Raw genomic sequence first — 13,664 nt, forward strand, 5'->3', positions numbered from 1 at the left:
TGAAGTAAATCAGGGAGAAGTTGCCTTTGGGTGAGTGAAGGGTTGGCTCAAAAGCAGCCTTTGGACTGGATTTCTCTGCCTAGAATACAGACTTATAGCTCCCTGGGCATCCTTCTGCTTTGACTCTGTGCCTCCTGTCCAGAAATAAGCAATACATTACTGGGAGCGAGGTGCTAGCCACCTTCTAGACATGCAGGCATTACTTTTCTTGGCCCAGAGAAATGATAGATCCAAGAGAAAATAAATAGGAGAATAAAGAAAGTTGCTGGGAAAAAAATGGTTTTGTCTGAATAATTAATTCCTCAGCAAATTTTCTCATCATAAAGCATGTCCTAATGAGCTAGCAGGAGGAGAGGAAATTCATCACTTACCTCACAAATATCAACTTGAGAGCACTGCTCCTGTCAGGTGGCATAATGAATGGCTTCAGAAGGAGTGTGGAGCAGCACAGCCAAACCCACAGTCCCCATCAGTCATTCCACATCAGTCCAAATCATACCATGTTACTTGATCTACAGAGGATTAGCCAGGCAGCTAAGAAGGAGATATGGGGCTGAAGGGAATACAGGCAAATACAGTACATCTAATCTTGATTTATCCAGCTTGGTTTTCTGCTTATCACCGAGGTGCCATGGCAGTTGATTGTGCAGCAGGTTTTATTTTTGGGATTTTTTTTTTCCAGAAAAAGAGAATATATGAACTTTGAACTTCACCCTCCCTGATGCTGAGCACAACACCTTCAGTCCCATGTCAGCACATGGTGTAGCAGGATGTTCTGCCTTGGAATGGGGTAAACCACCCTGTTTGCAAAGCCACCAAAGGGGCATCATGCTGCTTTTGGGGTTGGATAATGCTGATACCAACCTGACTCATCAATCCCAAAGTTTAACATCCTGAGAGTGAGATGAAGATATGGTAAACCTGGTAAAGGAACAAATAATACTACTGATAGCTTTATATAAATATCTCTGGTTTGCCATCCTTCATCCCCGCAGGACAAAGTTGGACAAATGTTCAGTTCCACCTGTATAATCCTTTAGACATAAACCACAGACACAGTCTAGGGCTGGGATTGGATCCAGCCCCTCCAGGCTGCTCTCTGAGTTCAGAAATTAAGGAGGTCCCTTCTGCACCTTCTGACTCTATGTGAGCTTCTCTAACAGACTTTGAGTGGAGCTCCCACTCTGCCCACGACACAAGGTCCCCTTGGGGATTCTTCCCTTCAGGAGGTAGGTTCAGTTCCTTGCAGAAAACCTGTGTGGGTGCCCTGGGGCAGGTGAGGCCTCTCTGAACTGTGGGCAGGAGGCCCAGGATGTTGTGTTCAAGGTGATGTTGATCATGACTGGAAGATATTTGGACACCCAAGTCTTTCTGCTCATTGTGTCTTCTGAAACTCTCCATTAAATACTCACTTGAGTCCCTTCAGCAGCAAAGAGAACTTGAGCTGCTCTGCAAGTGACCCTCATGTTCAGCTCTGCACTAATCCTCCTGCAGCAGAGTCCTGTGGTTGCTGGTGGTAAGATCTGAGCACTGAGCTTGCCCAAGGCAAAGAGCCCTTGGCACCAGCTGGTCCCTTCTGTGGGCTCCACTGTAAGCAGGAACTGAGCTTTTATGTTGGTGTTGACCTCTCAAGTTAACTTCAGAAAACATTAGCAAATCTGATGTGTCAAAGAAAAGAGTTTTTCAGTTCAATCCAGGTCTGATTTCTTTCTGCATAAAGGACAAAACCTTTTGGGAACTGAGCACTTGGAACCAAGGTTAAGAGCAGTAAACTTTCCTTCTTGCTCCCAGACTGAAATATCAGCAAAATCTTTGCTGTTAGGAGTATACACCTATCCCCACAGGGTCAGGTCAGTGCTTTAACTCCTTATTCAAAATTGAAATACCATTTTTGATGATCAGAGTTGGGTAAGGATCAGAAAAATGGCCTGCCACATTCCATATACCCTGACAAAAGTTTTTGCTCAGGAAATACTTCCCCTGCACAGCGTGATATTTCAAGATGATCTGCATTGCAAATGATTTGTAATGAAGCTGAATTAATATCTTCTTTGAATCCTCACAGCTCCTCCCTCAGGGCTGTATCTGTAGTCTCTTAACAGCATATAAACCCAGCTGTTTATTTGCCCAATGGAAACACAAGCCTGAAATCTCCCATGGGCACTGTATTCAGGGTCCATGTCCCTCATCTGCTCCTCTAAACTCTGCCTGGGAAGTGACACAGTGACAAAATGAGCAGAAACAGCCCTGGGATTAAGAAACTATTAGAGACCTGCAGTTGATCTCAGACTGGATATGGTTAGGAAATTGGATTAGGAAATGACTTTACCTGGAACTGGAGATTAATTGTGGTGGCTTGTGTTGGATAGAGGATTCATGTTTAGATGGAAAAATGAAATTGGGATTGAGGGGAAACTCTGACTTGGGGTCAGTTTAATTTGGATTTTCACGCTGGGGGGAACTGAGCACATCACATTTCTCTCTCTGATGTCTTTTGCTTGTTTGCATCCTGACCTTGCAGTTTTGGGCCCTGCAGCTGAGGGGATGCTCTGATGTCTTTCCAAGCATGGTGTGGGGCTGGCAGCTGACCACTGGCAGTGCAGAGCAGGGTGATGCTCACCCCTGGGAATTTCATGCCATCTGTCCTTGGCATTGCATGTACCATTTTTGTGCTGGTCTGTTCTCAGCTTGATGTCCAGCAGGAGCTGGAGGGAGACTCTTTGTTAGGAGCTGCAGTGACAGGACAAGGGGAAATGGGGACAAACCGAAAGAAAGAAATGTAGGTTAGACATTAGGAAAAAGTTTTTTCCCTGTTCTGGTGGTGAGACACTGTCCCAGGTTGCCCAGGGAGGCTGTGGCTGCCCCAGCCCTGGCAGTGTTCACAGCCAGGTTGGATGAGCCTTGAGCAACCTGCTCTGGTGGGAGGTGTCCCTGCCCAGGGCAGGGGTTGGGGCTGGATGGTCTCTAAGCTCCATTCCAACCCCTAAATTCTATGATTCTATGGTTTTCTTTCCCCCTACTCTACCTGCCAGGCATGGAATGCAGCTGATCCCAACCCAGGGCAGCCTCTAAATGACACCAAGGCTCAACAGAAGTTATTCTACTTCTGCTGATCCCTTGCCCTGTCTCTGTGGGAGGTGACCAGCTAGGCTAGGAACAAAACCACTGGCTCTGCAGCTCCAGGGGTTGCTGTGCACCCTGTCTATTATTGCCACCAGCTGAGCTTGGTGCCCAGATGTTTAGAAACTCGAGCGAAAACTTGTTGGGAGCCAGCAGGCAGGTAGGAGCCAGTTTGTTTGCTTTTGTTTTAGTTTGTTTGGGGTTTTTTTGTTTGGTTGGTTTTGTGTCACGGCCACCAACAGGGGCCAGCCACATCCCTGTCCTGTGTCACTAGGTCTATCCCCCCCCAGCCCTGCACAGCTGATTTAAGCCCCTGGGCTCCAGGGCGCATCAGCGGCCTGATTTTCCCAAGGAAGAAGAGTGATCCCTCACAACAATTCTTCCTCTCCACTCCTCCCTATCCCCGCAAGCCCTGAAGCCCTCAGCAGGGGCAGGTCGGGCCGCAGCAGAGGCAGCAGCAGAGTCCGGAGGAGGCATCGCATTGCATCGCATTGCACTGCGCATCCTCCCTCCCTTCCCACCTCCTCCCGCTGCAGCTTTCCTGCCTTCATCCCTCCATCCTCCCACCCCGCATTATCTCATTCCTGCATCCCTCCCTCCTGCATCCTTCCCTCCAGCATCCCTCTCCCAGCATCCCTCTCCCTGCATCCCTCTCCCTGCATCCCTCTCCCCGCATCCCTCCCCGCATCCCTCCCTGCATCCCTCCCCGCATCCCTCCCTCTGCCTGCGCAGAGCCGCGGACATGGCTCTCAGCAATTTCCTCTTCGCTCAGTGCATCTGCTATTTCCTGGCCTTTCTCTTCAGCTTCATCGTGGTGGTGCCTCTCTCCGAGAATGGCAACGACTTCCACGGCCGCTGCCTGCTCTTCACCGAGGGCATGTGGCTCAACGCCAACCTGACGGTGGAGAGGCAGCGCTTCACCGTGCAGGAGTGGGGCCCCGAGGCTGCCTGTCGCTTCAGCATCTTCACCGGGCTCCTCTCCCTGCTGCTGGCCACAGTGCAGGCCTGGAGGACACTCTTCTTCCTCTGCAAAGGCCACGAGGAGTAAGTATCCCATCCCTCCCGCAGGCTGGGGCACGTGGGAGCAGCCTGGGGGTGAAGATTTACATCATCTGCTTCCCAGAGGGGTTTGGGATGATGTGGTGCTTTGCCCACATCTGTCTGCACACACACCATGTGCTCCTCCAGCTGTGTCCAGGGACCTCTCTGGAGAATGCTCCTCTGCAGAGGTTTGGGATGAAGGGCCAAATTCACTGCTCTGTACCCACTGCCCATTGGCAATGGCACCATCTGGATTGTGCTGTTTCCCCAGAGGGGTTTGGGATGATGTGGGGCTTTGCCCACATCTGTCTGCACACACCCCACGTGCTTCTCCAGCTGTGTCCAGGGACCTCTCTGTAGGATGTTCCCCTGCAGGGATTTGGGGTGGGGAGCCTGATTCTCTGCTCTGCACCCACTGGGAGCTGCAGTGAGCATGAAGAGTGTTGGGGTGATGCTGGAGGTTGGGTCTCACAGGTGCCTCTTGACCATGGTCTCACTCTGTGTCCCTGCAAAGGAAACCCTTCCCCACGTGTACACTGAGTGTGTGAAAAACCTTGAAACAACACAGCTGTTCTAGAGGGGAAAGAAGGGAGAAGTTGGTGGCTCACCTCTATTTTTTAATGCTGCTTTTGATGTGGACATGGCAACTATTGCAGAGAACAACTATTGCTTGGTTACGGCATGAGAAGAAGGCTGAGCACTCCCTGCAGTTCAGGAGGTACAGTGAGAGGTTTGGTGGAGCAGGCTCAGGAGCACTGTGCTCTGTGCTTGCCTCTCTGGTGGCCTTAGAGGGCACAGGTCACCCAGTCTCTGGGTGCTACAGGACCAGGGCTGGAATATGCACTGGTCTAGACTAGGAAAGTCATTTTCCTGTGGTTTAGGGACCATGCCAAGGGTAAATCACTCCTGGCCAGATCTATTTGGACTATAGGTCTCTTGAGTCCAAAGGCTGTTGCTTCTATCTGGGCTAGATGGTAATATTAGGGACCAGGTAGAAGTGTTATATCTTTGGCTCTTTCCCACCACACTCAAGCTGCCTAATACAAAAAAATGCTGTAGGAAGTATAGACTAGAATTTATTTGTATATTAAATACAACCACATACTTCCTACCTTCGAATTCATCTTCCTCAGGTGATCCAATACCTAGAGAGGATTAATTGAATCTAGATGCTTTGCAGTTCAGAGCTAGTTAGTTTTTTTGGAAGAAATCAGAAGTAAAATCCTTATATAGTGAAATATGGATTAGATTTTTGGCCCAATTTCAAATGTGGCTATTCACTGCAAAACTGTTGGGCAGGGCCTTGAAAATTGTCCCTTTAGGAGTTGGTCCTTTGGGCTGTGTCTGCAGTTGTATAACACTGTTCAGAATTGCTCCAGGCAAGAGAGGCAGAAGGGTGTATGGTGGTGAGGAGCAAGGGGGGAGCAAGTTGGGATGATGAGATAACCACAGAGCATCACAGAAGGGTAGAAGAAGCTGCTTGGGAACAGTGTTTTCCTGATGAGTTCTGTCCTGTAGCACATCTGACACTGTCTGTGTGAAAAGAAGGACAAGTGCTGTTTGGATTTGGCCATTTGGCCATGTGTTTATGCTTCAAATGGGCACAAAAACCTCTCTGTTTGGATGGAGACTTAAATGTGAGCTCCTCACCATACATGATAATTGCCTTTTCTGAGTAGAGTTAGTTGAGGAAGTACCTCTCTTTCATTTTATCCCCATTACTCCTTGTCCTATCACTCCAGCTCCCACCAATTCCAAACTGCCACCTAGAGCAGTTTCAAGCAGAGAAAGGATGAGAAACTTTTCAGTAGCTAGAATTAAGGAGAGGAGTTAAACAGTGATGTTGTAAAATGAGAGAATCATTCTCTGGCCTTATGGGACCACTGGAAGCATCTCCCCCCATTCCCTTCCAAACACAGCACATGCCTAGGGCTGGTCCAGACTCAATGGGGCTGAGGAAAATTGCTGTTCAGCTGGCAGATCTAACACACTGACACCAAAGGCTGAAAAGTCCCAGGAGAAGCTGGGACTGCTCTGCAAATTGCCCATAAACCTGAGATTCGTGTCCTGTGATGGTAATACCTCGTGTTACATTGCTTGAAATGAGTCTAACTATCAGGACTGTGTTTTTATTTTTAGTTTCCCTCTCCTAAGCAATTCTGGTCCCAATTATCACTTTAGTCACGCAATAATTTTAGCTCCAGTTAGTACCTAATTTGAGCTAACGGCACTTACTTGAACAATGGTGATTTTCATCATTGCAGCTCATGAAAGCTCTGCCCTGTATGAACAATCACCACTTAGTATTTGTGTTTCAGGCCTCAACCTCTTAGGGTGAAAAAAACCCAAACCAGAAGCACTTGCAAATGAAGATAATGTGACTCAAAATCATAATCCGCAGTGTCTCCATGTATTAAGTGCTCTTAATTAAAGCAGAGTTGGTTCAAATGGGATCTGCTATCTCCATGCCCAGTGGAAGCTGCTTGCAGAGAGAGTTGCTGATGTGGTGGTTCAGCTGTTTATGAGTTACATTTTTCTTGCCTTTTATTACAGCTCTTTCTTCTACGCCTTCCTGAATCTGCTGATCAGCTCCTTTGTGGTGTTCATCACATTTATTGCCAGCACTATAGTGAGTGTAGGATTTAACATGTGGTGTGATGCAATTACTGAAAAAGGAAGCATGCCAAATAGGTTAGTATTGAAGATGACATTTTCCTCCCTTTTTTTACTCCACGTATGCACAATTGAACAGTGATGTGACAATTGAGCAGCGATGTAGTTATTACACACCAGGTGAGCAAGGGGGAGAAGACATCTGTAATGTGCAAATCCAGATTGGTTTTCAGCTGGAACAAAAAAAAAAAAAAAAAGCAAGCAAATCCAACTTGTTGTTGTTGATGTGGTGCATTTAGAAGCTCTGAAAGAAAAGTATGTTTCCATGGTGTTTCGTGGGCTCTTTGAGCCATGAGTTTATGCACAAGAAATGCTGTAGGTTGGAGGTTTATTCCCAAAAGGAGAGGTAGGTTTGGGAGTGTTCTAAGAATGGGGGAGTGTGGGATTGTGAGCAGGGCTGGGGACTCCAGGCTTGGAGTCCTGGCTGTGCCACCAACCCAGTGTGACAGAGGGCAGGTCACTCCTCCTGCCTGTGCCAGCACCAAGCAACAGTTTGGGAGAGAAATGTTGGCCTGGTAGTGATGCTGTGGATGCTCTGACAGCCACAGAATGCCAAGTCCTTTGTAAATGCAAAGTACAGATGGCTGTTGCACAAAATATTCAGCTCCTAAAATGCTCTGCTGTATCCCACGATGCTTATGCTCCTCATAGGAAACATGATAAGTCGAGGAAGAATGTTTTTCCCTATCAACCAAATAATGATGAAGAGAGAGAGAGGAAAAGGTGACATTTTATGTCATATGATCTGGACTAAATGTACTACTGACAAGCTACATTTCTGTTGCACATTGTCATATGTTGTAAAATGTCATAGTAAATGTTCTGTTTAGGGCTGCAACGATTAATTATTCGAATATTCGGTTACAAATTCAATTGCCAAAAACATCCAATCGAATATTCGGGTAAGAACCCAAGATGATCGACAGCACTGAAAAGGAGACAGAAGAGGCTGCAGAAATCAACCAAGAGCTAGAATGACCACCTCAAAATCCTGGGATTTTTTATCACAGCCATAAAGGTCAAGTTATTTGTAAAATCTGTAGGCAGCCTCTATCTTACCATCAGAGTTTCATCTCCTTGCTGGAGCAGCCGAAACAAAAACACAATCTCTTCTGCTGAGGCTTTTCCTGAGGAAGTCAAAAGGTAACAGAGGCTCCTACACTTTGTTTCATTGAGGGGTGAAGCAACCAAGCTGGGGTGATGCCAGAGGTGTCTCTGTGGGAGGAGAGGGGGCAGTGGGGAAGAAGGATTTAAGGATACTGGTTTCATAAGAACTGTTCCAATTCCACTCATGGAAGACTGGTGTTATCACTTACATAATGATACATTGATTTTTTTGCTTAAAGAAAGGAATTCCATGCCTTTTTTTTTTTAGTTTAGTTTTAGAGAAGACTGGCAAGCAACCAGGTCATTGCAGTAGCTTAAGTATCTTTTGATAGAACATACCATTGTGACTGGTCAAAATACATTACAGATGTTGCTTCACATGATATTTGTTTTACCTGGAATCTCTGAAATAATTTTCCTTTTTTTTTCCCTTCCAAATGCCTTTCTGGGTAGCTGTGAAGAATTACAGGATTTAGATCTTGAACTGAACTTGGAAAACTCTGCTTTCTATGACCAGTTTGCTATTGCACAGGTAGGTCAGACTAGGTCATGGTTCTATTCCAGTTCATTTGCCATTGCTTATTGATCTGGGATTGCTGGAGCTGAACTCCCATTGCTCAGAGATCAATGGGAATGTTTCCACTGACTTCAGTAAGTGCTGAATCAGGATGACAGTGATGGGTACATTTGCATTTTGCATCCAGAATAGATAGTCTTGAATGCAGAGATGTCAAAACCTCACCCTGCCACTGATCTGGTTAATCATGATGGAAAATTCATTGCTTCTCCAAAGGGTGAGGTCAGCAAAAGCTGCAACACAGTGTCCTGGAGCTTTTCCTTATTGTTCAGAATAATGTCTGAGCTGCACCAAATCACAGGGCTATTAGCTTTGCCTTCCCTGAGCTGGTCTAAGGTTGCCTGAGCTGTATAAATATCAGACCATTGATAATACTGAAAGATTAATGTCATTTAAACAGGGCTGTTTTCTGAAGAATCCAGGAGAACTGGACCTCTAAGGCTGTCAGAGCTTTCTAGTGAATATTCCAGCTCTAAGTCAGCATTCAAAGTCAGTGAACACTGAGGCCTGAGCATGTACTGGTTCTGCAGGTCAAGCCCTGCAGGTCCAGCCCCTACACATGGTCCTTGTGTTGTCCTACATGGACAGAGGCATTAGCTTGCCTGGGGCACTCCTTGAAGGTAACTGTGCCTCTTGCACATGAGCTAGTTCTGTGTCTGCACTGCTAGCATTGCCATCTGGATGCCTAACCCAGATATATCCCCATTTAGGGCAGAAATGTGCTATAAAAGTGACCTCTTTATCTGAAGAAATCAGGTCCTCACTTGGTTTATCTTGGTGTGACTCCACGGGTTTTTCTCCTGAGGTTTTGATATAGCCCTGGACAGCTGACTTTGATTTAACCATACAATACTGACCTCTTTTTTATTTCTTTTCATCTCTAGTTTGGTCTCTGGGCTGCCTGGCTCACTTGGCTGGCAATTACCATCCTGGCTTTCCTGAAGGTGTACCACAACTACAGACAGGAGGACCTGCTAGATAGCCTGATCCATGAGAAGGAGCTGTTGCTAGGAAGATCCTCTTCACGATCCTCTTTGCAAGATGAGAAAAGTGGCATGATTTAAAGCCTAAGCCAATTCCCAGGGCAGGATCTAGATTTTGTTATTCAGTAGTGTGAGCTGAGTCAAAGCATTGAGTGTGTGAGATCTCTTCTTTCCTGAAAAGAGATGTACTAGTGAATACCCCACTTCCTCCAGGAGAAATTGTTGGCAGAAATACTTCTATTAGAATGAAGAGAATGAACTGCCCCATGTGCCTTTGGCACAATCTGTAACCTGCTCTTCCTAGCAGAGCTCCTATCGTTGGCTTTTGGGATGGGCTAGTTTTGAGGACTGAGTTGGCAAGATCATGCTATTTCTTCAAACTATTCAACACTGGTTGTAACTGGAGCTGTGTTCAGCCCCTCTTCCCTCCCTCTCCTCCCTTTTGCCTGGAAAGCTGTACCTCTTCTTTCTTTATTCTGGGTCACTGCAGCTCTGTCTTTGCTGTCTTTGCTTTTGCTCGGTATGGATGCAGTGCTGACAAACGTGTTGCTCCTGCTCTGATTTTCTTTAGAACATAGAGACCTGTGTTGCAGACTTGGTATTTAATATTGGACAGTGCTAATGAATTCCATGAAACTGCTTTTTTACAGCATATTAGAGATACAGTGTATATATATACTATATATATAGTATATATATTACAGTATCTGTCAAAAAGTGTGTGTCTTTTCAAAGGCTGGTGGAAAAACCTCTGTGGTTTTGTTTCTTCTTAGCTTTTGGCCTGAGCAGCATTTATTATGCCTCCTGAAGTGTAGCTAGCAATTACTGAAGCTTGCATACAAAGAAGTTAAGCTGAATAGCTAGTACCAATGCTTGTGCACCTATAAATGTAAACTTGGTCCCTACCATTGTAGACTATTCTGGTTTGAGTATTCGAATTTATTGGTGATATTTATTTCATTCAGGGTATGCAGAATTGCTGTAAACATTAGCATTGTAGGTATATATATATCTCTCAGCATAGCAAGGAGTTCAAACAGCTGAGTTATGTTGTAGTGCTGATTTGGGTCTGTTGTCCCCACTCAGGGACAGGAATTCCAGGGCAGATGAATTTTGCTGTGCAAAGGGAGAAGAATTGCTATGTACAAAGCTCACTAGTGACTACATTGTTGCTTTCAGTTTTGCTTGGCCAGTGCTTGAAAAATAAGGTGGATGGTTGTAACGAGAGGTAGATCCAACAGTTAAGAAGGATCACTCAGGGGAGTAAAGGATTTGCATCACACAGAAATTAGGTGTACTAGAATTTGGCAGTTATTCCCAGGTCCCTTTTGTTAGGAGCTGCAGTGACAGGACAAGGGGTAACAGGTTCAAGTTGAAGGAGGGGAAATTTAGGCATGATGTTATGTAGAAGTTTTCCCTGTGAGGGTGGTGAGACCCTGTCCCAGGTTGCCCAGGGAGGCTGTGGCTGCCCCAACCCTGGCAGTGTTCACAGCCAGGTTGGCTGAGCCTTGAGCAACCTGCTCTGGTGGGAGGTGTCCCTGCCCTTAGATGATCTCTACGGTCCATTCCAGACCCTAAAATTCTATGATTCTGTGTTTCTGTGAAGTAGCTAAGTCCTTCACTGCCAGGGAATGACTTCATCTTCACAATGAAGAAGAGGTTGGGTCTTGAAACTTAGCCTATTTCCTGTGTTTCCCCAGTTGTTTCTCTGACCGTAAAACTTAAGATTCAGCAGTGATATCTCTTCCCACAGATGACTTCAGTGCATGCCTTACTCCCCATGGGGAACTATGCTGCTCCTTTGTATAATGGATTTTATTTATGTGTCAAATCAGGCTTAGGCTGATGCAACCTGTGGGTTGGGACCACAGTTCGTGCTCTTGCCTTAGGTTCTGAAGAAACAGGAGGCAGAAGAAAGAGAATCCTAGAATTTTAGGGGTTGGAATGAACCTTACAGATCACCTAGTCCCAACCCCCTGCCCTGGATAATAAGTGTCTTCTCATCATCCTTGCTCTGAGGTACCAGGGCTCAAGCCTTGTCTCTGGTTCTGAGTGGGGAAGAAGATGCTGCTCATGGGTGAGGTTGTCTGGAGCTCATGTTCTCTTCTACCTCTCTTTTCTTCTGTCTCAAAGCCCTTTCCTCCTTTCCACCTCCATGAGAAGCAGCAAACACTGATCCTGGAGTAGCAGTTGCCATATAAACTGAAGAAGGCTGAGGCTCTTCTTTGAGTCCCACATGCATCTCAAAGTGTTCACAGCCAGGTTGGCTGAGCCTTGAGCAACCTGCAGGGTTGGTTGCCCAGGGCAGGGGTTGGGGCTGGATGATCTTTAAGCTCCATTCCAAACCCTAAAATTCTAGGATTCTATGCAGCTAACAACTGCACTTTGATGCTCTCTTCACGCAGAAAGGACCTGCACTCTCTCAGAATACTTAACATTTGTTTCTGAGAGGTTAGAATAGAATTTGCTTAAGATGAAATAGGCAAGTACTGCTCGATTCAGTGCAGGCACCTAATGGATAGTGTCTTTTCTTCCAAGAGCATTTGCATAGCAAAGCTTTCTCTTTCGTTTCTTTTGTCCATGCCAAAGAGTGTAATTGAACCGCTGTTGCAAACACAGATTAGTGTGATTGTATTCACCTGAGTGCTTAGAACTCTCTACCTCTCACAGCTGCTGTAACTGCTTCAACTGGTAGTGCACACAGTGAACTGAATCCACGAGAGTCGAAATCTTATTTCCATAGATAGTGAAAGGATTTAGGATTTAATGCTTATTAGCTTTGTTGGATCCTCATTCCTAAAAAAAATGGGCATAGGCACTCAAGAAGGGCTGTGTAAATAGCCATTTGAGTTGGTCAAATAATGATTTGGTTTGGGTTTGGAATGATTTATTTCACATTTTTCTCACCAAAAAAAAAAAAAAAAAAAAAAAGCCAGCAACTGGGATTTGTTAGGCATGAAGGGTTATTCTAGATGCCCCTCAAACCCACCTATTCTACTTGGCTGGAAATTCCTGAAGAACAATGTTTTATCCTGGTGATTCTGGTGTTTCTCAAGGAGATAAAGTACTTAGCAGCAAGAGATGTTGACTGAAGTAGCTTGAATTGTTTGGATATGGTGGAAACCCAATGGGAGAAGTTTTTGTTCTCCCTTTCCACTGGACCATGATGTGAAGTGAGGGTTGAGACAACCTGTCAGGAGGTGGGAATGAGGATTCATTGTTATATTAGACACTCTGGGTGTTTTCTCACGGAAGTGGGTAAACAGTTCTGTGACAAAACTACTCCTCATCTCCTTCCTTTCCCCTTGTTTCCCCCCAGATTTGGACCAGTTTGACTCCAGTCTGTACACAAACTCTGAAGAGTATTTATAAACGTGAGAAAAATTCCAGTCTCTTGGGCAAACTTGTGTCAAAAAAACCAACCCAGACACAGATTTTCCCTGTTCTCATTTGGGCTCTCTGAGCTGTGACATCCAACCCTTCCCTTTACATAAGCCAGGCCTGATTTGGGTGACAAGTTGCTCTGGGAAGTTTCCAAGGCTGGTGCCAGAAGTCTCTCGAGGAACTTGGTAGAGTTAGACATGTGCTATGTTAAACCATAGATTTTAAGGCAGGAAAATGTTTGAAAACTGTCTGTATATCCCACATAACACAGTCCAGAACTCTTCACCCCCTCAGCTCCTGCAGCAGGAGTTATTTTTCCCTGTGTTCACACTGTGAAGTGCAATGGTTTGTGGCTGAAACACTCTGGATCTAGGTGGTATCAGTTAACCCATTCCACTTTCTAGGCTGCTGCAACAGTTTTAGTCATCATTGTTAAACCAGTGCCCAGCATTTGGCTTCACAAGGTGCTGGCAGTTCCCTTTTCCAATCACAGTCTTTAGAAGCAGCCAAACATTTGCCAAATGGTGCCAAGAAGTTCCATCCTGAACAGGTTGAGGGTCCACAGCCAGTGCAGACTGATGGTGTCAGAGCAATTCTGCTCAAGTACTCTCTGATTAAAACAGCCCAAACTACCCAATTGAGAAATCAATATATTGTGGTCTGAAGTTGACTCCTGAGAGGTGTTGGAAGGTTTATAAACAGAATAAAACAACAGAAAACCACAACAGTTCCACTGACATCTCCTTCCCCTGGATGTTTTAATCTTCAATAGCATTCCT

The 13,664-nt window shown here is 45.7% G+C and overlaps 1 protein-coding gene across 1 annotated transcript; it reads left to right on the forward strand.

Annotated features, from left to right (window-relative positions):
* The first annotated feature begins 3,719 nt into the window (after positions 1–3,719).
* Positions 3,720–9,582, forward strand: TMEM179 (transmembrane protein 179). The gene is made up of 4 exons (XM_009073968.1): positions 3,720–4,164; positions 6,715–6,852; positions 8,395–8,473; positions 9,403–9,582. Exons 1-4 carry the CDS (start codon positions 3,863–3,865, stop codon positions 9,580–9,582), a joined length of 699 nt encoding a protein of 232 aa, XP_009072216.1. The 5' UTR covers positions 3,720–3,862.
* The last annotated feature ends 4,082 nt before the right edge of the window (positions 9,583–13,664 follow it).

Source organism: Acanthisitta chloris, unplaced genomic scaffold (assembly GCF_000695815.1).
Source record: "Acanthisitta chloris isolate BGI_N310 unplaced genomic scaffold, ASM69581v1 scaffold14704, whole genome shotgun sequence".
Classification (NCBI taxonomy): Eukaryota; Metazoa; Chordata; class Aves; order Passeriformes; family Acanthisittidae; genus Acanthisitta; species Acanthisitta chloris.

Bases quoted from the DNA above. Each gene is read 5' to 3' on its own strand.
- TMEM179 (XM_009073968.1), top strand. From the start codon at position 3,863: ATGGCTCTCAGCAATTTCCTCTTCGCTCAGTGCATCTGCTATTTCCTG. The intron at 4,165-6,714 runs GTAAGTATCCCA...CTTTTATTACAG, and splicing joins CTCTGCAAAGGCCACGAGGA to CTCTTTCTTCTACGCCTTCC. The intron at 6,853-8,394 runs GTTAGTATTGAA...CTTTCTGGGTAG, and splicing joins AAAGGAAGCATGCCAAATAG to CTGTGAAGAATTACAGGATT.